Here is a 23509-nt window from a genome sequence, read left to right on the forward strand (position 1 = left end):
AATATAATATTTGTCATTCCTTCATTCCCTTAATAAACATTTATTATACAGGGAACTGTCCTGGGTGCCAGGGATGTGGTCATGAACAACACTTACTCTTGCTTTTTTTTTGTATTTTTTGAAGCTGGAAACAGGGAGGCAGTCAGACAGACTCCTGCATGTGCCCGACCGGGATCCACCTGGCATGCCCACTAGGGGGCGATGCTCTGCCTATCTGGGGCATCGCTCTGTTGCAACCAGAGCCATTCTAGCACCTGAGGCAGAGACCATGGAGCCATCCTCAGTGCCCAGGCCAACTTTGTTCCAATGGAGCCTTGGCTGCGGGAGAGGAAGAGAGAGACAGAGAGGAAGGAGAGGGGGAGGGGTGGAGAAGCAGATGGGCGCTTCTCCTGTGTGCCCTGGTCGGGAATTGAACCCGGGACTCCCGCACGCCAGGTCAATGCTTTACCACTGAGCCAACCGGCCAAGGCCTACTCTTGCTTCTTGGAGAGCTCATGGCCTTACACATAAGTGCAGTGTGTGGCCATGGGACACGGAGCATACCGGTAGTCCCTGGATCTACAGCAGGCACTTGAGTAGAACAGTGTGATGACTCAGGTCAGGAGCACCCACTGCGCAGGGGGAAGCATCGCTGGGGGTGCCACACGCGAGCTCGAGGGCCTGGGGAGAGAGCTGCTTGGAGGAGGTGATCCCAAACTGGGCCACAAAGAAGGCGTAGGAATTTTCCAGGTGACTGAAAGTGGGGAGTAAGATTGTTCAAGAGAAAGGAATGACTAGAACATGATTACTACATATTTAGAGGCAGTGGTTTTTTTTTTTTTCCCCCAATGAATCTTCTGCATACTATTCGTATGTAGGAATGGAAAAGGTTTAAATTTATAGCATAAGTGAAGTAACAACCCAGTCTATAGAGCGAGCATGAACACACCCAGTCTTCATAGCTCTCTTTAGTGCTTGAATATCTGCTGACTCTCAGTTTATTCTCAGAGCCGGCAGCTAATCTGGTCTTGACCAGTCAGCATGCATGTATTGAGTGCGTGAGTCCCTGCTCTAAGTAAAATAGTGTTTAGCAGAATGCCGAGGTCATGCAGTAACACATTCCTTTGAGAAACGATAGTAGTTCCAGCTGTGCCGAGCTGTCCAGTGACTGACTGATAGTTCTTTTCCATTTCATTTCAGGGATCAGCTGTGAGCCACACAAACCCACACAAGAAAACAGAAGTTGAAGTCTACTGGAATGTTCCAAAGAGTGCCCCGAATCACATACGGTTTCTGTGAGTAGGAAGAAGAGTTAACAGCCTTGTCACTGCGATAATTGGCCCAGTAATGGTCTGGGTTAGTTTTTTACACCTATTGGAAGTTCACCTGAGGTTAGGTATGGGGATGACCCCACCTCCGTGATGTAAGCAGCTGTTTTGCTTGTTTTCCCAGCAGCGTAGACGCAGGACCTAGCCCAGGCCTGCCACCTCTAAGAGGCACTTAAGAGACATTTGTTGAGCGAACGAGGCATTGCCCTGCCTTGGCACGAACAGGAGCCGTCAATCACCCTTGAGTCAGTAGGGTGTTGAGCTAAGACTAAGAGTCCCTCCTGTCTTGGTATGAGAATACGAGAAAAACCCCACAAAAAGCAGTCCTGAGACGTGGATGACTTTTATGCGGTGTTACAAATTGCAGATTAGATTGCCTGCGGATTTGTCCCTTAATCCCGACAGAATGTTGTCCTGTCACATGGTGAATGATTTCGGCGTGGAGTCATAGACATGCACGTCCTGGGGGGGGGGGTGGAGAATGGAGAAGTGCCCTCCTGACATGTCCCCCAATTTCCCCTCCACTTTGAGCGTGAGGTCCCGGCCCACAGCCACACAGCTCTGCTCCTGTGTGCCGTGTGCCGTGTGGAGAAGGGGATGTCACCGTGCTCACGGCTGACGGTGGCTTATGCAGCCTCCGTGCCGCCTCTTGCTCCGGTGGCCTGCCACGTGGACCCTCTGAGCTCAGCGCTGCGAGGCGGATGAGCGGTAGCCTGGTCTCTGCAGGTTGGAGAACCTGTGCAGGTCGTCTCTGGGTCTGGCACTGGGACCGTGCCCTCCAACCAGGCGCCTCAGAGAAAAGAAGAGACGAGAAGGAAAGAGGAGAGGGAGAGGGAGATGGGAAGGAGGGGGACACCTGAGATTTGTTAGGCCCTATTAAAGCAGGGGTCCCCACTTCATTCTTTACTTTTCTCCCCCTTTTAAGTTTTGACTTGATTGTGATGGGCCACCAGCAGCAGGGTCCCGTCTCACCTCCCTGGTATGACATTTCAGAGCCACGGTTGTCGAGAAGTATAAAATCTACTGGGTGAAGATCCCTGGTCCGGTCATTTCACAGCCAAACACGCCTCCTTTTTCAACACCGGCAACTACAACAGCTGCTCTGTCACCCACACCGCCCGTCTCCCACTTAACCCAATCGGTGAGTAACCCTTTGCGGTTCCGCCAAGTGCAGTCCGGAATAACCGCCTCCCCGGGAGTGGTGGTTCTGTGCGTGGGCACTTTGTAGCGGTCCTGGGTTGCGGGGGCAGCGTTTCTTCAGGTTCTCCCCAGGAAGGCTGTAGGAGGTCGTCTTCATTGCAACGTTGTAACTTCCAGGTTAGAATACAGGAGTGCAAGACCCTGCGTGCTCAGGGCGTGGTCGTGGCACTGACTCATAGTCGATGCCAGCAGTGGGTATATTTTCATCTGAAAATGGATCTGAGGAAGCAGCAGCAATGGACTCCCCCCTCCCACCTCCTCTCTCTCTCCCACCTCCTCTCTCTCAAAGATGGAGAGGGAGCTTAAAGTTTACGCTACATTCAGACAAAAGTTGGAGCACAATCTTTTTTTTTAATTTTTATTTTAACAGAGAGAGAGTCAGAGAGAGGGATAGATAGGGACAGACAGACAGGAATGGAGAGAGATGAGAAGCATCAATCATCAGTTTTTCGTTGTGACACCTTAGTTGTTCATTGATTGCTTTCTCATATGTGCCTTGACCGCGGGCCTTCAGCAGACCGAGTAACCCCTTGCTCGAGCCAGTGAGCTTTTTGCTCAAGCCAGATGAGCCCACGCTCAAGCTGGCGACCTCAGGGTCTTGAACCTGGGTCCTCCGCATCCCAGTCCGACGCTCTATCCACATCACCACCTCCTGGTCAGGCTTGCTTTTTTTTTTTTGAAAGATTTTATTTATTCATTTGGGGGGGGGGAGAGAGAGAGAGAGAGAAAAGGGAGCCACAAAGGGAGAGGAGCAGGAAGCATCAACTCCCATATGTGCCTTGACCGAATAAGCCCAGGGTTTTGAACCGGCGACCTCAGTGTTCCAGGTCGACGCTTTATCCACGGCGCCACCACAGGTCAGCACAATCTTGCAGTAGTGGTATACTCGAGCTCTTAGATCTTATTTCGTGAAGGCCAGCGAGTACCCGGGAATTCTCCGTGCTGGGGTGCAGAACTCCTGCCATCTCCTTGGCTAGAACTCCCGGGAGGCCCTCTGGTCTGGAGGAGTTACCATGGAGAGAAACTAGCCTGCAAAGGGGGAATGCATGTTAGACACAGGAAGGTTTTACCGAAGGCAGTTCTGATAACGTAAGGCATGTTACTTCAGAAGCAAACCTCATGAGAAACGTCCCAAGGCAGGTTATTACAACTGACGGAACGAGTCGGACCAGCCTGACTCCTGACTTGTCTACTTGGTGTGTGACTTTGGACAGATTACATGCTTCTCAGAGACTCGGTTTCTTCACCTCTAAAATGAGAACAATATCTAACTCTTCGGTAGTATCACTATGAGGTTGAAACAACGTGATGAAATAGAAGGTTGCTAGCTGCTTTGCGTTGAACTGATATTCAGGAGATATTAATTGGTTCCTGTTTTTCTTTTCCTTCCCTTATCTTTTTATAACTCTTTGTTCTTGTAGGGAAGAAAGACCAAGTAAGCCACTCGTACTTCTATGTAAACTCTTTTTCTTCTACATTGTGCAACATATGAACAATTATATGTATTTGGTTGTATTGTTATAAATATTGCACTATTGTTTGATCACACATTTAGCTCTATTATTTGCACTAGTCCTTAGTTTATGTTAGTTTTAATGTTTACTTAAAAGCTGCATTAGGGGAAGTAACAGTCCGTTGGGGCCTGAGCCTGCCTAGCAGGGATCTGTTGACAAGATCGTTATTTTTACAACTATTCCCATAAATGGCATTAGTTCTTGGGGCTTTTCTTGCATCTCTATTTTCTTGACTTCTACGAACCATCTTAGTAAACTATCAAACCCAAGGGAGGGGGACCCATTTACGGCTGATCAGTCAGGAGTGCAGGGGACAGACAGCCCGGGACTTGTGATTGCCGTCGAAGTGGGGGCCGTCTTGTGGGACTGAGCCCTTCACTCTGGGGTCTGCCACTTCAGGCAGGTACTGCCAGGATGGAACTGAATTATAGGGCACCCAGATGGTGTCCGCAGGGAACCGCAGAACTGCCAGGTGTGGGGCAAGCCCCCACACGTCTGGCGGCCAGAAATATCAGTAGAATACTGCCAGATGGCAGAACCGACAGTTTCTTTTTTTATATTTTAATTTATGGACTTTAATGAGAGAGGAAGGGAGAGAGAGAGAGAGAGACAGAGACAGAGACAGGAACATTGACTTGTTCCTGTATGTTCCCTGACCGGGGACTGAACTGGCAACCTGTGTGCTTCGGGTCACTGCTCTAACCAACGAGCTATCCAGCCAGGGCTAGCCTACAGTTTCTGATACTCCCCCGCTCTTATTTGCCATGCCAAGAAGCCCTAAATTAAGTCGCTGTTGATGGTTCTTTCTTCCCATTCACTACTTTGCTGTGGCTGTTTGGAGTGGTGATATAATACATGGCGTGTCCTTTTTTCCTTATCTCATTTTAATATCAAATTATCATAGAAGCAGAGTTCAGGATCTAGACATAAACATTCCTAAGGGTTTTGTTTGTTGGCTTTTTAAAGCTCCGCCTCTGAAAACCAGAGGATACCCTCCAGCCAGGCTAAAGTATCCAACTTGGACTTACATAGTCCCTAAGAAGTTCCTGAGAATTTTACCAGAGACCTTGCTCAGGAACATAATTAATGTGAACTACTTTGTGTATTCAAGGGACTTCAGTACTCGGGCACAATAACCATCCAACTAATGCACCTTCCAAATTTTAATTAAAGTTAATTAAGTTGAAAAGTTCACGACCTAACTGCTGCCTCAATCAGTTCTAATTGGGGAGGGGGTGTGTCTTTTGTCCTCTGACCTGCATCCTGTTATGAAAAGGTAGATTCATGAAAACCTGTGATTCAAGGTAGGGACTCTCCTGTCGTTGGCGGTGAACTGCTGGTTTGATAATTAAGGCTCTTCCACCCCCTTGTCATTTCTCTAGTTCAGTGCCTCCGACTGTGGGAAAAAGAAGTTCTGTGTCCGGAGTCCCCTGGCCTGTGACCCAGAGAAGGAGCGTGCCTGCGTCTTCTTGTCCTTCACACGGGACGGCCAGTCCGTGATGGTTGAAATGAGCGGTCCCAGCGCAGGCTATCTGTCCTTCGCGCTCTCTCACGACAGATGGATGGTTCGTACGTCTGGTGTGCATAGGTGGCGCAGGAGTTCGAGTCTCTGGCCTGAGCTCCAGTCAATGGGGGTCTAGCTGTTTTAATTCCAGAGTCAAATGGTCGCACTGGAGGGGGGGGGGTTGGGAAGGGCAGGGCAGAGTAACTGAGGACAGATTCTAAGTTAAACAGCTCTGCGTGCATCCTGCTTGTCACAGTTGGACAGTGGCGTACGTCTAAGAATAGGCTGTCCCAGGGAAATCACTTTAAATCCAGTGGACTTGCTACTTTCTCTTTCTGTCCATCTCTGTCCATCTCTGTCTGTCTGTCTCTCTGTAATCAGGCAGGAAGTGCAGTTAAAAACAAAGAAGTTGCTCTGCGTGAAGTCTCACGTTGTTCTGGGAGGCTTTCCCAGGCCTCGTGGGTTTCTCGAGGGTCCAGCAGGGTCCACCACCCCCTGGGGGACACTCATGGAGCCCGCCATTCTGTAGGCTGCAGAGGGCAGCACCTGTGTGCAGCTGATTGTCACCCCCCTGGGGGACACTCACGGAGCCCGCCATTCTGTAGGCTGCGGACGGCAGCACCTGTGTGCAGCTGATTGTCACCCCCCTGGGGGGCACTCACGAGCCCGCCATTCTGTAGGCTGCAGAGGGCAGCACCTGTGTGCAGCTGATTGTCACCCCCCTGGGGGGCACTCACGGAGCCCGCCATTCTGTAGGCTGCGGACGGCAGCACCTGTGTGCAGCTGATTGTCACCCCCCCCTGGGGGGCACTCACGGAGCCCGCCATTCTGTAGGCTGCGGACGGCAGCAGCCCTGGGAGCCGTGGTGTCCTGCCCGTTGTGGGACAGGGACGTGTTGTTCCAGCGGGGGGGGGGGGGGGGGGGGGGGGGGGGGGGGGGGGGGGGGGGGGAGGGGGGCAGAGAGGGTGGGGATGATTAGAGACAGAGAGCCTCCTCCCTGCACCTGGGCAAAGGCGCGGGGTCTCCCTCCTCCAGGGTTTGCTTGCTGTCCAGTTTTAAACTGAACACTTCTGTAGGGAATCCTATCTCCAAAAAAAGAAAAGGAACTCTCCGATTTTGTGATAGAAGAGCTGATACCTTCCCCAAAAGTGCGCTCTGATCGCGTTGGTCCTTGTGTGTTGCTCACAGTTATTTCTGAAAGACAGGTGTGACTTTCTTTCACGGGGGACATCTCAATCTATGCCTACGACCCTCCGTATTTTATTATACAGTGCTAGGGTGCACTCGTTAACTTCCGTCATTCAACGAATGATATACAGAAACCCACTGGCTATAAGACATTCCGTAGGCTTTTAAGAAATACCTAAGACATGAGGGCCTTTTCCCTTTCGAAGCTGCTTTCACGGGGAATGTTCCACTGGCTCAGATGGTGTTTGTTGCAGCTGTTCAACACATTTCCCACGTTGCGCTTTTTGGTACCTGCCGTCAGAATCGGAGGCGCTGCTTTTGGGTCGTCTCGGTCCTGGCAAAGACGAACCAGGTTTGGGGCATTGAGATGGCTGATGAGGCTGGGGAAACACAAAATGTGAGGACCGTCACGCAAGAGCCGGGGACGGTGGCAGTGCTTGCTGTGAGAGTGGGAGGGAGCTGGCCGTGGGGGCAGGTGTCCAGACGAGCCCGAGGACGCAGAACTGTGGAAGCCTGGTGACTGCCCGCGCAGGCGCACTGGGCTTCATCTCTGCGGCGCACTACTCGTTTAGGGAGGTGCCTCTGGTCAAACAAGAAATTCTCCGCGCCACTTTCTCGCCAAGCTTCCTGCAGACCTGCACACGAGCACGTTTCCTTTCCTGGTCCCAGGATGTCCGTCCGCAGGAAGCAGAGACACCGTTGTTGCTTCGCCTGGGGTGCTGAGGGGCCCACGGGGAGACCCGGTATTTGGGTGGCAAGTCCTAGCCGTAGTTGGCACAAAAGCGTTTATCTCTAATTCCGGCTGTTTTGCTCTGCTCTGCCTTATGTGTTGAGTACAGTATTCATCAAGGATGTTTAGGAAAAAGACTTAATTATGCAGGTGCAGAGGATTTACAGAGCAGCCCTGTGTAATGATTGAAATCATCTGTACACCTGTTAGACAAGTAAGTCATCCTCAGAGATGTTTTTTGAAGTGGCTATTTCTATTTTTGGTTATTTTTAAATTTTTAGGATATTTGTATGACTTGCTGTTTCTTTTCGGTGTGTAATGTAAATTTAAATTCTGAAGGTGTATTATGAATACTGATTAAATAAGCTAAATTATACCTCCCCCCCCCCCCCCCACTCTGGCTTGAAATTAATAATAGCAATTGTTTTTTTAAAACTTTTATTGATTTTTAGAGAGAGAGAGAGAGAAAGACATCATGTTGTTGGTCCACTTATTTATGTCATCATTGGTTGATTCTCTCATGTGCCCTGACCAGGGATGGAACCTGCGACCTTGGCTTGTTGGGGTAACACTCTGACCAACCGAGCTACCTGGCCAGGGCTGATAGCAATTGTTTCGATATCAGACCTCATCATTAAAATTGATGAAAAGTATAATTTCTCATATTTTTGCTAACAAAGACTTGCTCATGTCTGAATTTTAACTGAATTTCAAAGACTATGTATCTTCCTCATCTCAATTAAAAAAAAAGTGATATAAAATATATCAAGTATACATACTATATTCGCTTCTATTCTCTTCCTTCCCCTGCCCAGTCTTATCTTGTTCTATAAAAAGTTTCTCAATGCTCAACTTCTAGATTGTTCCCAGTCCTGACTTCTCCTGAATTCCAGAGTGGGATGTCCAGCTGCCGCCTGGTCTTGTCTAGCCTAGATGAGTGAGAGTCCCCGGATGGCACAAACCATCTTCTATAAAAACTGAATGTGCCTGACCTGTGGTGGCGCAGTGCATAAAGCGTCAACCTGGAATGCTGAGGTCGCCGATTCGAAACCCCAGGCTTGCCTGATCCAGGCACATATGGGAGTTGATGCTTCCTGATCCTCTCCCTGTTCTCTCTCTCTTTCCTATCTCTCTAATAAAAATGAATAAATAAAAAATATCTAGGCCCTGGCCGGTTTGCTCAGTGGTAGAGCGTCGGCCTGGTGTGCAGGAGTCCTGGGTTCGATTCCCGGCCAGGGCACACAGGAGAAGCGCCCATCTGCTTCTCCACCCCTCCCCCTCTCCTTCCTCTCTGTCTCTCTCTTCCCCTCCCGCAGCCGAGGCTCCATTGGAACAAAGTTGGCCCGGGCGCTGGGGATGGCTCCATAGCTTCCACCTCAGATGCTAGAATGGCTCTGGTTGCAACAGAGCAACGCCCCAGATGGGCAGAGCATCGCCCCCTGGTGGGCATGCCGGGTGGATCCCGGTCGGACGCATGCGGGAGTCTGTCTGACTGCCTCCCCGTTTCCAACTTCAGAAAAATACAAAAAAAAAAAAATCTAAAAAAAATAACAAAACAAAACAAAACTGAACGTGTCATCTTCCCCCCAGTGTCCTCTGTGCCCGGGATCAACAATGATGATGAAAAAAAGCAGCTACTATTCTTGACTTCTTGCTTCTTTTCAGAGGCTGTCCTGGGCGATTTGTAGACTGTCATCCCTTCCGGCCACCGTCCTCTCTGGTGCTCAGGGAAATCCGGCTTGTGACGTAGATTCCTCTCTTTTCTTTTCTTTCTTTTTTTTTTTTTTTTTTTTTTTTTTTTTTTTTTTCATTTTTCTGAAGCTAGAAACAGGGAGAGACAGTCAGACAGACTCCCGCATGCGCCCGACTGGGATCCACCCGGCACGCCCACCAGGGGCGACGCTCTGCCCACCAGGGGGCGATGCTCTGCCCATCCTGGGTGTTGCCATGTTGCGACCAGAGCCACTCTAGCGCCTGGGGCAGAGGCCACAGAGCCATCCCCAGCGCCCGGGCCATCTTTGCTCCAATGGAGCCTTGGCTGCGGGAGGGGAAGAGAGAGACAGAGAGGGAAAGCGCAGCGGAGGGGTGGAGAAGCAAATGGGCGCTTCTCCTGTGTGCCCTGGCCGGGATTCGAACCCGGGTCCTCCGCACGCTAGGCCGACGCTCTACCGCTGAGCCAACCGGCCAGGGCCTCCTCTCTTTTCTTCACCTCTCCAGTCTACCTCTTCCCCACCCCTGCCTTTTTGTTTTGAAAAGTCTTAAACTTACCTGGCGTTGAAAGAAGACCACAACCCCCCACCAGTAAGCCCTTCACCCACGGTTGCCAAGTTACCCTTCTCTGTCTCTTGTTCTCTCTCTCTCTATTCAGGTGTTTTTTGTTTTTTTTTTTTGTATTTTTCTGAAGCTAGAAACTGGGGAGAGACAGTCAGACAGACTCCCGCATGCGCCCGACCGGGATCCACCCGGCACGCCCACCAGGGGGCAACGCTCTGTCCACCAGGGGGCAATGCTCTGCCCCTCTGGGGCATCGTTCTGTTGCGACCAGAGGTACTCTAGCGCCTGGGGCAGAGGCCAAGGAGCCATCCCCAGTGCCCGGGCCATCTTTTGCTCCAATGGAGCCTTGGCTGCGGGAGGGGAAGAGAGAGACAGAGAGAAAGGAGAGGGGGAGGGGTGGAGAAGCAGATGGACGCTTCTCCTGTGTATCCTGGCCGGGAATCGAACCCGGGACTTCTGCACGCCAGGCCGACGCTCTACTGCTGAGCCAACCGGCCAGGGCCTCTATTCAGGTGTGTTTTATGTGGGCGTGTCTTTAGGTTGACTTAAGGTGTATATAGAAAAGAGTTCTTATAGCTCATTGACAATGGCATTCTAGAAAACACACATTGTTTGTTTAAATCCGAGATTGGCAGACTTGGTTGTCGAGGTCCAGACTAACTTTGGACTTTGGGGGCCGTCTGGCCTGTGTTGTATCCCTCCGCTCTGTGGTTGGGCTGAAGTAGATGCAGACGGCCTGTAAGTTAATAGGCGTGGCTGTGTTTTGGTAAAACTTTACTTATGGATACTGAAATTTAGATATTATATATTTTTACTTGTCATGAAACAATATTCTTTTTCTTCTAATTAAAAAAAAAAAGAAACCCATTTGGCTATGTAAACACACCGTTTGCAGCCTTCGACCCGTGCAAACAGGCACCAGGCTGAGTGTGGTCTGTGTGCGGCGTCTGTGAGTTCCTGGCTTCTTTCGTGCCGACTCCGAATTTCTTATCTTGTGTTGGGCTAACTCTGAGTTGAATAGAAGATGGTCAACAGTGAATAACTGCTTTGCTAAGGTTATGTACTTGAAGGTTCTCAGAAGTGGAACTTTTAAAAATACATGGAAACCTTAAAATAGCAGAATTTATGATAACTGGCTGTTGTTGGATCTTGTTTAAGGAGCTCAGTGACTAAAGCCCTTAAAATATATATACTTTGTTCGATAATTTATGGAGGACGATTTTAGGTTCGGCAAAAGAACCAAATCTATACACAATCACTTGAAATCTAGACTATTTATGTGTACCTTAAAATGATACACTGTCCTTTGAAGATGCAGTCTGCCCTTGGTAGTTAATTTAAATAAGATCTAGCTGTTAGAGCTGAGGAATATTAGAGATGAAAGCATACATAATAATTAGACTGGCAAAAATGCCTCTTTGAGCTCATTTTGGCCCTAATACATTGTATATAATACCGACTCTACTGGGAGTATACAATATTAGCAATATTTGATTACAATTTCTTCCATCTTAGAAGTTACCCCTGAAAACCTAGTATTAATGCAATACGTTTACAGTCATGAAAATTTGCAAGATAGATACTTGTTTACAAATAGAACAATGTTCATAATATATTAAGTAAAAAAATGTAACAAAGCTGTGTACTTTCCTATTTTGAAAGGAAAAAAAGGTATACGTATAAATAGATTTGGATAAATGAATATGTCTGAAAACATTAACAGTGATGTTCAATTGGTGATGGGTTTATGGGGATGCAAACATGTTATAGTAGTCCCTCGCCATATTACGGTTCACTTTTGCTGTTTCACTGTATTGTGGATTTTTAAATTGTATATATATATCTATCTAATTTTGTATCATGGATTTTTTGTTATATCGTGGGATTTTGTGGAAAATAGATATTTTTATATATTACTTTAATTATTTTTGCGGTAAAATAAGCATTTTCTAGCCTAAAAAATTGAAAAGGTTTATAAGAGTGTGGGGAGGGTTTATAAAGCCTTAAAAAGTATATAAATAATAAAATAAATTTAAGGTCGCTACTTCGCAGATTTTCACCTATCGTGGGTGTATATGTCTATTTTAGCCTATTTTTTATACTGAAATTGTATTGCTTTCACATTATAACAAAATCATTTTGATTAATAAATTGGATAGCCAATTCCCTAGAATTCACAGTCTCGTTTAAAATGGTCGATAAATTATGTTTTAAAAATATCAAATACTATTTGATTTTATTAAGAACTTAAAAAAAAAAGACCATGTGGATGTTCCTTTAAGCTTTTCTCCTGGACAACTGTCTTCCAGGGTGATGACGACGCGTATCTGTGTGTTCGTGACAATCAGACCGTGCACATTCAGCCTTCCCACTTGACGGGGCGGAGTCACCCTGTGATGGAGTCCTCGGTAGGTGTGAAAGTTCTAGGAAGCCGGACGTGGCCTGTGCACCTTCTGGCCACGTGGCCAGCTGTCTAGGCTGCAAGGTAGCCTCAAACCCAAAGTTAGTAGCAGAGCCCGAGCAGGGGCCTGGCTGCAGGGTTCCTCTCTTAGAATATTCTGGGAAAGACTTTTCGGTAATTTTTTTAATGTTTTTACTCTATATACCTTTTGTTTTTTCAAATACGGTAAGCATGTTATTTGAGTATAATCACAGAGAATGTGTAAGTAAAAAGTGTCTACCTCGGTGATATACCTATTTTTTTTTACTATATATATATATATTTAGTAAAAGTTATATATATTTAAGGTATAGAACATGAAGTTTCGATATACGTATACATAGTGAAATATGTATTAGAGTCAAGATAATGAACATGTCCATTTTCTCACCTGGTTACCATGTTGTCCAGTGAGAGGGCCTGACGCCTACTGTCTCAGCACATCTCCAGTGTTCCGTACCGTCAGTGTTATTAACCACGGTTACTGCGCTGCGCGCGGTATCTCCAGATTCACGCGTCCTACGTAGCCGCCCCTGTTCTGTGCTTTAGGACGCACAAAACAAGTTTCTCTTTACAAGAGAAGATGAGTTTTCTTTTTTCTTGTGTCGCTTGAATCTTTTTTTTTTTTTACTGCATCTTACAGAAAGTATTTTATGGTTTGTGAAGATGGTCAAAGCACCGACCCTTTTCAGCAGCGTACAGATTTCTAAGAAGAGGCTTATGTCAGTGACACAGAGAATTTCTTGACCTGTGAGAAAGGGGAGGCAGTGTGTATGGGAGAGACGGGCTCATGGCTTTGGGCAGTTGTCTTAAGTGGTCCTTGTTGGCCTATCCGTGCCAAAGGTGGCCTATTTCTGGGAGAGAAGTGTCTTTGTCACAGGGCAGTTGACAAGCAAGTGCGCTGTGAGTGAACAGCTGTGTTCCCTCGTGGGATGTTATATTCTCCATGACTCCCACAGGCGGGTTGAGCCTTCTCCATGGTTACATGGTGCGTTTTGGCCGCTAAGAGTTTACTTGCGAATGGTTCCTTCAATGTTTTTGATAGTGTGTTAGTGGCCAGGTGGTGTTTTAACATCAGCCATGGTTTCTCACCTGGTCAGAGGAATTGCGGGGTTTGGACTTAAAGTAAAAATACTATTTTTGCCAAGCGGGATAAAGACAAATAGACTGGGAGACAATGTTTCTTGTACACTTCAAAGAGGAAGTGGAGAAACAAAGACTTTGTGCAGACACAGCAAGCACAGAGGCTCTTAGAGGAAGGAAGTCACACAGGGCAGCGTTTTGATCCTGTCTTATTTTTAGCGAGTCTCTGGAAAGCACTGTGAAGACCCATTGTGTGTGTTTGTAGGATACTCTTGAGGATGTGGCTTGGAGGCTGGAGGACGGTGTTATGCAGTGTTCTTTCAGAAGAAACATTACCCTTCCTGCGGTTAAGAATAGATTTGATCTAAACACAAGCTACTACATATTTCTAGCAGCTGGGGCAGCTGATGATGGTAAGTACTGTATATTGATAAAGACTATCTTTTCAAGATTATTTTCCCTCTCTCTTCTTCTTTTCTTCCACCCCTCCCCTCTTTTTTTTTGGAGAGACTGCTACTGTAATTGTTCATCTTTAAGATATTTATACTTGTAGGTAAAGAGTTATCCAAACCTTTTTTCCATTTTTGCTTTCTGTTTTGACCTTGGTTGACCTTCAAGCATTGCTTCTCTGGAAACTACATAAAGGTAGTGTCAGCCATGTTCTAAGGCAACATGCTGATGATAAACGTGATTTCTGGCTGGTAACCAGGAAGAACCATCAATACCTGGTAAGACATATCTGGGCCTCCCTGAGTGCAGTGACATTGGCAGGTTCCTTGCAGGGACACTAGAAGCAATGCCTTTGGGGTCATTGCAGGACATATTGGCTCTTGTGGGATGACCTATCCAATGTGAATCTCATCTGCTTGGATCTGAGCTTTCTCCGGGGAGATGAAGACGGGATGGGGAGTGGTGGGAGGTGGGGGGGGGGTGTCTGTCGGGGGGGGGGGGGGAGGGATAGCTCCGGGACAGCTGAGTACACTGCTGCAGGAGCCCACGGGAGGAGGACCACGCTGGGGTGCTGTTTCCTGTCCCACATCCTCCTCAGTGAAATCTGATGCCAAGTTCAGCCTAAAGTTGTTTTCTGCACTTGCCTGTTTCCTTGATCCTTGCGGAGAGTGCCCCGGTGGACACGGCAGCACATGTCCATAGACACGATTAGATTTTGTTTAAGGTTTTGGCTCTTGAGGTTTGGGAGAGCTGCGCGACAGGCCAAGGTCGCATTTAGGGACTCATCTCTCTGGAGGGAACGCTGTTCCGGAACTTCGAGCGGAGAGCCCGCTTTGAACACGGCGAGAAGCTGGGCGCGGAGACGTGAGGGTCGGGGAGGGGGTGGAGGAGGAGGGAAAACGGAACTGTGGGCAGGCACATCGTGAAAAGCCCAGAATATTATTATACTGTGTGATGAGACTCGACAACAGGTGAAGCAGACACCCAGAAGGTTTTGAAGCAGGGTAAAAGATCTCCTCAGAGAAAATTTAGGAGTGTTTGTAGATTTAGTGGTAGGCGGTATGAGTCATTCTCTTCGCCAAGTCATATGTTCTTATTTGTACTGGTGACAGCAGATGTAGCTTGAAAACTATTTCCTGTTGAAGTGGTAACAATAAAAATTACTAGGAACTTAACGAGTGTCATTCATTGGCTAAGCACTCTACGGAGGACCTTCATTTTCATCTTCCTAGAAATGACACTAGGTATATTTTATTTTATATTTTTTTAATTTTAGTGAGAGGAGGGGAGGCAGAGAGACAGACTCCCGCATGCTCCCCGACGAGGATCCACCCGGCATGCCCACCAGGGGGCGATGCTCTGCCCATGTGGGGCCCTTCCTCCATTGCAACCGGAACCATTTTTTTAGCACCTGAGGTGGAAGCCATGGAGCTATCCTCAGCACCTGGAGCCAACTCACTTCAATCGACCCATGGCTGCAAGAGGAGAAGAGAGGAAGAGAGAGAGAGAGAGAGAGAGAGAGAGAGAAGCGAGAGGGGGAGGGGTGGAGAAGCAGATGGGTGCTTCTCCTTTGTGCCTTGACCAGGAATCAAACCCAAGACATCTACATGCTAGGTCAACACTCTATCACTAAGCCAACTGGCCAGGGCCAATAATTTTTTAAATTATTACTATTATTTTTCTTATTTTACCTGGGATGAAACTTAGGTAAAGTAATTTTAGTTTACCTGAACAAATGGTAGGGTTGAAATTTGAACTCAAACTCTTTGACCTTAGAGCCTAAGTATTCAATCCCTTTGAACATGGACAATGTAGGAAATGAGATAAAGTGAGGAAATGGTCGAATATTGGGTGTTTTTTAAGGAGACACCACTGCATGCAGGTAATCATGTGACTGTTGCTACTGTAGCGGTCACTGGTTGTACATGCATACACCTCATTTACTTCTCACGGGGGGCTTTATACGTAGATATTATTTTGCCCATTTTAGAGACAAGGAAACAGGAACCCAGAATGGCCAAGTCACTTGTTCAAAACCCAAACAAGAAGCACCGTTGGAATGAAAACCCCCAGATCTGTTCCATTTCCGGCCTCTCAGGAAGAACTTTGTGAGGTTGAATAAGTTGTTCACAAGTAGGGAACCTACCAATTTAAATAATTAATGAAGTAGAGACCCTGTTATCACACAACCTGTTACTGGAATAATTGAGGCATAGCAGAGAGCTTTGTACTGAACATGCACCCAGCCTCCCTCAGTTCAGAGCTGGAAAGTTATCACGGAGCCGCACCGTGGAACCTAAAGCGTTGTCACAGACTTCTGCTCCACGGGAAGGTTCAGTGCTTGGTTAGTCCACAGCGCCGCAGGGAATCCGAGTTTAAAAACAATTCTCTTCCCACTCTATCCTCAGGCGGTTGGGAATGTGGTTCTCTTCCCACTGTATCCTCAGGCGTTTGGGAATGTGGTTCTCTTCCCACTGTATCCTCAGGCGGTTGGGAATGTGGTTCTCTTCCCACTGTATCCTCAGGCGGTTGGGAACGTGGTTCTCTTCCCACTGTATCCTCAGGCGGTTGGGAATGTGGTTCTCTTCCCACTGTATCCTCAGGCGGTTGGGAATGTGGTTCTCTTCCCACTGTATCCTCAGGCGGTTGGGAATGTGGTTCTCTTCCCACTATGTCCTCAGGCGGTTGGGAATGTGGTTCTCTTCCCACTGTATCCTCAGGCGGTTGGGAATGTGGTTCTCTTCCCACTGTATCCTCAGGCGGTTGGGAATGTGGTTCTCTTCCCACTCTATCCTCAGGCGGGTGGGAATGTGGTTCTCTTCCCACTATGTCCTCAGGCGGCTGGGAATGTGGTTCTCTTCCCACTGTATCCTCAGGCGGTTGGGAATGTGGTTCTCTTCCCACTGTATCCTCAGGCGGTTGGGAATGTGGTTCTCTTCCCACTGTATCCTCAGGCGGTTGGGAATGTGGTTCTCTTCCCACTGTATCCTCAGGCGGTTGGGAATGTGGTTCTCTTCCCACTGTATCCTCAGGCGGTTGGGAATGTGGTTCTCTTCCCACTATGTCCTCAGGCGGTTGGGAATGTGGTTCTCTTCCCACTGTATCCTCAGGCGGTTGGGAATGTGGTCTTGGTTTCCATCATCACTACTGCTCCTCGAATGCAGTATTGTGAGATAGTTCGGCGCCTTTCTGGTCGTTTTCCATTTTTTTTTTTTAGAGAGGGAGAGAGACAGGAAGGGAGATGAGAAGAGTTTGTGTGTGTGTGTGTGTGTGTGTGTGTGTGTGTGGTAGAGACAGAGACAGTCAGAGAGAGGGACAGACAGACAGGAAGGGAGAGAGATGAGAAACATCAATTCTTTGTTGCGGTTCCTTAGTTGTTCATTGATTGCTTTCTCATATGTGCCTTGACCTTGGGGCTACAGCAGACCGAGTAACCGAGTAACCCCTTGCTGGAGCCAGGGACCTTGGGTCCAAGCTGGTGAACTTTGCTCAAACCAGATGAGCCGGCGCTCAAGCTGGCGACCTTGGGGTCTCGAACCTGAGTCCTCCGCATCCCAGTCTGACACTCGATCCATTGTGCCACCGCCTGGTCAGGCCATAGTGTTCTTTACCTCTTTCTTTTGACATTTTTGTAGCTCCTGATAGTGTCTCTGTTTGATGCTCTTTTCTTCAGGTATTGATGACATGAAATGTCTCATTTTCTGCTCTGTTATGACAAACCTTAATAGAGTGGGATTTGCCAAATGAATAATAACCAGGTGTCCCAACACCGTTTCTTTCTTTTTTTTTTTTTTAATTTTTATTTATTATTTATTTTTTACAGAGACAGAGAGTGAGTCAGAGAGAGGGATAGACAGGGACAGACAGACAGGAATGGAGAGAGATGAGAAGCATCAATCATTAGTTTTTCATTGCGTGTTGCAACACCTTAGTTGTTCATTGATTGCTTTCTCATATGTGCCTTGACCGCGGGCCTTCAGCAGACCGAGTAACCCCTTGCTTGAGCCAGCGACCTTGGGTCCAAGCTGGTGAGCTTTGCTCAAACCAGATGAGTCTGCACTCAAGCTGGTGACCTCGGGGTCTCGAACCTGGGTCCTTCCGCATCCCAGTCCGACGCTCTATCCACTGCGCCACCTCCTGGTCAGGCCCAACACCGTTTCTTGAATAGTCCGTTATATCTCCCCTGCTTCAAAACATCCGCATCTCACACTGAAATACTATCAGTAAATCAAACTGTTTCTAGTTTATTCTTCTGTTGATCTGTTTTTCTATTACTGCACTGGTTGAATGACTATAGCTTTATAATAGGCTGTGAAGTTGTTATAGGACATGGTTTCCCTCCTGGCTGTCTTATTCAGGAATTCTTGCTTCTTTGTTGTGTATCTGTTCTTTATGAACTTCAGAAATGATTTGTCAGATTCCATTAAAAAGTCTATTGGGGGTGTGATTGGAATTGCAGTGAAATTTTAGAGTAATTTGGGGAATGATCGACTTCTTTATAATAAATAGTGAGTCTTTCTATCCAGGAATATATTAGGGTATTCCATTTGTTCAGACCTTATGGTTTTCTTTGTATTTTCATGTCGGGTATAGGGTACATATCATATATACATAGATTTCTAAAACTATCGTGAATGGGATTATTTTTTTAAAAGTTTTTCTAAACATGGTATGTAAGAAAGTTATTGAAGTTTGGATATTTATCTTGAATTTAGCCACCTAATTTTCTAGTTGATTATTTTTTAATCAATTAATTTATTTTAGAGAGAGAAGGGAGAGAAAGAGAGAGAGAGAGAGAGAGAGAGAGAAAAGCAGAGACATCGATCTGTTCCTTTATGTGCCCTGACTGGGGATAGAACCTTCAACCTTTTTTGCACATTGGGAAGATGCTCTAACCCATCGAGCTATCTTGGCTGGGGCTCTAGTTGATTATTCTGGTTTTTCTTGATAAACCAACATCATACCTTGTGTAGATGGTAACAGGATGAACAGCTCTCAAATTCTTCCTTGCCTGACCGCATTGTTTATTCCTCCCAGAACAATGGGGAATGGCCGTTGGCCATGTGGCGAACATTGTTGTCTTGTCCCTGAATTTGATGGCAGTGCTCTGATCTCAGTGCTGGGCCATGTCTGCTATCTGGTGTTCAGGATGTGTTCTTCTGGGCCTGACTTTGCGAAGTCCCTGTGATGAGTGTGTACTGAATTTCCTTTTCTATTGATTTCTTTAGAGAGAGGAAGGGAGAGACTGAAAGAGAGACAGGAACATGGATCTGTTCTGGTATGTGCCCTGACAGGGGATTGAACCGGCAACCTCTGTGCTTCAGGATGATGCTCTAACTAACTGAGCTATCCAGCCAAGGCCTGGATTTCATCTCATGTCTTTTGGGAAGATGTTGAGATGACGTTTTATCATTACTTTTACAATAATATTTCTGGAACGTTCCTCACTTTCCTGGGATAAATCTTGGTTGGCCATGTTTTTTTATTCTGTCAGTGCCCGGTTGATTTGATCTGCCAACTTTTCTTTTTGAGCTTTGTGCGTTTATAGTTTATATTCAGATATGATTTTGGTCTAGGGTTGTGGGATTGTGTGTGTTTGTGTGTGTGGGCTTGCCTGCCTAGTTTTGGCTTCAGTGTTATGCTAATCTTGTAGAATAAACCTTAGAAGAGTTTTTTTTTTTTTTTTTAGGAGTTTTAATAAATAAAAAATATTTCTGTTAAAAATTTTTTAAATGGTATGATAGAACTCACGTATCAGTGAGCCTTTGGGGATGAAAATATTTGACTAATTCAAAATTCTTCTATTGTTATTACTCTCTCGAGTTGCGACTACTTCTTTCATCAATTTTTGTAATTCTGGATTTTCCCCCTAATTCATCCATTTCATTTAGGTGTGAACTACTATTTTTAGCTGACTTAAGTTGCATATAGCATTTTCATTTGACTTTAAAAAATATTTTCTGTATCAGCTGCCATGTCACCCCTCCCATTTTTAATATTGGTTGTGATATACATATATTTTGTCATGTGATCAGACATGCCAAAAACCCTGTCCATTTTATCAGCTTTTAACAAGACTTGATTTTTCTGATTTTTTAGGCAGAGACGTATTAGTTCGTTGATTTCTACCTTTATTTTTAATCAGTCTTTCTTTCTGATTTCCTGTGTTATATTTTGTTGCTTTAAATGCATCTTGAATTAAATGATTACTTCAATTTAAGCCTTTTTTTTTTTTTTTTTTTTTTTTTTTTTTTTTTTTTTTTAAGAAAATGCTTTTGGATGATAAAAGCTTCTGAATAGTACCTGGATTGCACCACATGGATTTTGTCAGGAAATGTCTTCATTATTATTATTCCTTTTTAGAAAGACTTATGATTCATTTTGATTTCCTATTTAATCCAAAGGTTATTTAGAAAAGTAGTTTTATAAATATCTAAGTGGACCATTTTTTTTTCTTGCTTTTGTTGTTAATTTTTAGTTTTGTTACATTTTGAATAGATAATACAGCTTGTTTTCTGTGAAGTTATTTCTTTTTGGAAATTATTGCCATGTAGTCTGTGGTCTAATACATATTTTGTTTGGGACAAAGATTCACATATAGATAGATATCTGTCATATCAAAGTTCTTAGTTATTTTTATTTTTTGACTCTTATATTTTAAAAATAACGTATGTTCCATAATTTATTTACTATTCTCCTAATGATGACCATTTACCTTGTTTAAAATTTTTTTTGCCTAGCATAAAATAAATTTCTGTGAGCAAATACTTGTACATATATCTTTGGGTAGAAGATGAATATTTCCGTGGGGTAGATTCTCAGCATAAATGAACCCACACCCATACATACTCTCATAGACACACTAATTTGAACAACCCTATATATTCACCGATTTAAATTTATACATAATAAATGATAATATCATAATCCATTCTCAAATTGAGTATATCACTTTTCTTTGGGATTTTGGTTTGTTAGTCAAACCCAGTCCAAACTGACCATATGCCAAATAACATAGCATTAAAATGTTCTTGTCTTTCTCCCTGGCCCAATGTCTGTTCGTTTAAGCTAAGATTCTAGATGGTTTATCACATGTATTCTCTCTTTCTTTCTTTGAGAGAGAAGAAAAGGGAGAGAAAAGAGGGAGAAGCATCAATTCATTGTTGTACTTAGTTGTGTCATTGATTGCTTGTCATATGTGCCTGGACCGAGGCTTGAACTGGCAATCCTTGGGGATCAAGCTGACGCTCTTGGGATCAAGCGGGTGACCCTGGATTGGAATCAGTGTCCTCGGGATTAAGCCAGCGACCAGCCTAGGCTACATGTATTCTCTTTCAAGAATTATACTTGACATTTCAATGATTTGTGATCCCATTAACAGTAATTATTTGACTCAGCATTGTTGATGGGTCTTTCACTGTAACTTTTATAGTCTCAGTTCCGGTTTTGATCCGTCTTGGTTGATTAAATTATTTATTTAAATGTTTTTTTTGCCAGTAAGGTCATGTGAGATTGCATCCATATTTATGTTGCTTTTGCATATGAACGGCATCTCCACTGATATTTCTTTTTTTTTTTTTATCATATTAAGAAATGTTTCCATGTTGTGATGCTGTCTTTCCATGCCTTCTCTCTTGAGGCAGTAATCCTTCTTCTTCTTCTTCTCATTTTTCTTCTTTTTTTAATTTCAGGTCGAATTTATAGGCATTCCCAGCAACCTCTGATTACATATGAAAAACACGCCGTGACGGGTGACCCGAGGGACGTGGGAGGGTCCCGGTCCCTGCTCCTTCTGAAGGCTCACGGTGAGCTGCCCGTGTGTGGTCGCCTCATCGCTCTGTGGAATACGTTTACCTGACGCCTCAGCGCTGGCTGGAATAGGAATGGGAGCAAACATAATTTAGCCAGTTGTTCGTGAGTCTTCTCTGTGCATCCATTGAGGCTTGCAGGCAGCTGTATTTATCTTACCGTTTGTTCATTTTCATTACACGAGAAGACTAGGGATTATTTGGTAGTTTTAGCCCGGGCTGCATGTTAACATCGCCAACGGAGCTTTACAGGTGTCTGTCATTCCAAAGAGTGCCCTCACTGTTTCTTTTTTTTTTTTTTTTTTTTTTCATTTTTCTGAAGCTGGAAACGGGGAGAGACAGTCAGACAGACTCCCGCATGCGCCCGACCGGGATCCACCCGGCACGCCCACCAGGGGCTACGCTCTGCCCACCAGGGGGCGATGCTCTGCCCATCCTGGGCGTCGCCATGTTGCGACCAGAGCCACTCTAGCGCCTGAGGCAGAGGCCACAGAGCCATCCCCAGCGCCCGGGCCATCTCTGCTCCAGTGGAGCCTTGGCTGCGGGAGGGGAAGAGAGAGACAGAGAGGAAAGCGCGGCGGAGGGGTGGAGAAGCAAATGGGTGCTTCTCCTGTGTGCCCTGGCCGGGAATCGAACCCGGGTCCTCCGCACGCTAGGCCGACGCTCTACGCCCTCACTGTTTCTAACTGAATATCACTGGATTCATGACTTTAACATGTATGAGAGCTTCATTCTGTCCTTTAGTAAAGTGAAGGCTAGTGAAAGAGTTAATTTGTGGTTTTGATTGTATGGCAGTGGTTTGGTTTCCGAGATACAGCTTGTTGTTGAAGATCTCTAGACAATGCACAAGTAACTGAGGGTATTCGAAGTCCTCAGCGCTGTACTTGGGGGGTCTTGTCCTTAAAATGATGACAGGAACCACGTGGGGAGCGAGCAGGAGCTTGGCAACGAGGCCCTTACATGCTCTGGTTCTACAGGGGAAGTCGATCCCATCTGAAAAGTAGCCTCGCCTATTGTTGAAAGGATGGGACTTATAGTAGGGGGGTAATGTAGTGTATGCTATATATACTATTGTAAAATATTAGTATTTGGGGGAACGTTCCTTATTTGGTATATTCCCTTTATAGTCTCTAGAATGCTCTCTTCTAGTAGAGTTTCAATAAATGTTTTCATAGTTAAGCTTGAAAATAACTTTATTCTTGTTCATGTGTTCCCATTAGAAAGTAATTGGGTTCTCAAATAATGTGCCTATTTATTATCTATTAGTTTTTGGAATGAGATGTCAGAGGATTCCAAGGAATCTGCCGGCTGTATTGGTCTAATGGTCAAGAGCATAGTCACTCAAACCAGACTGGGTTCTGGGTTCTAAACCCAATGTTGTAACCTTGGGCGAATTACTCAACTTCTCTGTGCCTTAGTTTCCCCACCCAGCCAAACGGCAATACAGTAATAATAATTGCAGCTGCTTCGTAGGATTGTTGTAAAGATCAAATAGGTGAATGCGTGGAGACCAGGTAGAGAGACAGCGCCTTGCACCGAGTAGGAGCTTGGAAGAGTTAGCTCCTAGAACGGCGGTGGGATAGTAAAAGCTAATGATCTAGAGCAGTAGTCCCCAACCCCCGGGCTGCGGACCGGTACCAGTCCGTGGGCCATTTGGTACCGGTCCACAGAGAAAGAATAAATAACTTACATTATTTCCATTTTACTTATATTTAAGTCTGAACGATGTTTTATTTTTAAAAAATGACCAGATTCCCTCTGTTACATCCGTCTAAGACTCACTCTTGACGCTTGTCTCGGTCACATGATACATTTATCCGTCCCACCCTAAAGGCCGGTCTGTGAAAATATTTTCTGACATTAAACCTGTCCGTGGCCCAAAAAAGGTTGGGGACCACTGATCTAGAGGGTGTTTTGAGGTTATGCTTGTGCCTGTTGAATGTGCTTTGCTGGTTGTTCCTATGTTCTGGGCATTTGGCTTGGTCGTTTAAAAGCAGCTTGATTAGTTTGT

General features: G+C 45.8%; 1 protein-coding gene across 2 annotated transcripts in view; it reads left to right on the forward strand.

The window, feature by feature from the left end:
* Positions 1-23509, forward strand: part of FRRS1 (ferric chelate reductase 1) — a 51554-nt gene that overhangs the window by 15775 nt on the left and 12270 nt on the right. For both annotated transcript variants that reach the window (XM_066353488.1, XM_066353490.1), the window contains exons 4-9: positions 1180-1274; positions 2301-2448; positions 5404-5586; positions 12027-12125; positions 13506-13653; positions 21382-21495. In XM_066353488.1, coding sequence (XP_066209585.1) covers positions 1180-1274; positions 2301-2448; positions 5404-5586; positions 12027-12125; positions 13506-13653; positions 21382-21495 — 787 coding nt within the window. The remainder of the gene's footprint in view (positions 1-1179; positions 1275-2300; positions 2449-5403; positions 5587-12026; positions 12126-13505; positions 13654-21381; positions 21496-23509) is intronic.

The sequence above is a fragment of the Saccopteryx leptura genome, chromosome 11, assembly GCF_036850995.1.
Source record: "Saccopteryx leptura isolate mSacLep1 chromosome 11, mSacLep1_pri_phased_curated, whole genome shotgun sequence".
Classification (NCBI taxonomy): Eukaryota; Metazoa; Chordata; class Mammalia; order Chiroptera; family Emballonuridae; genus Saccopteryx; species Saccopteryx leptura.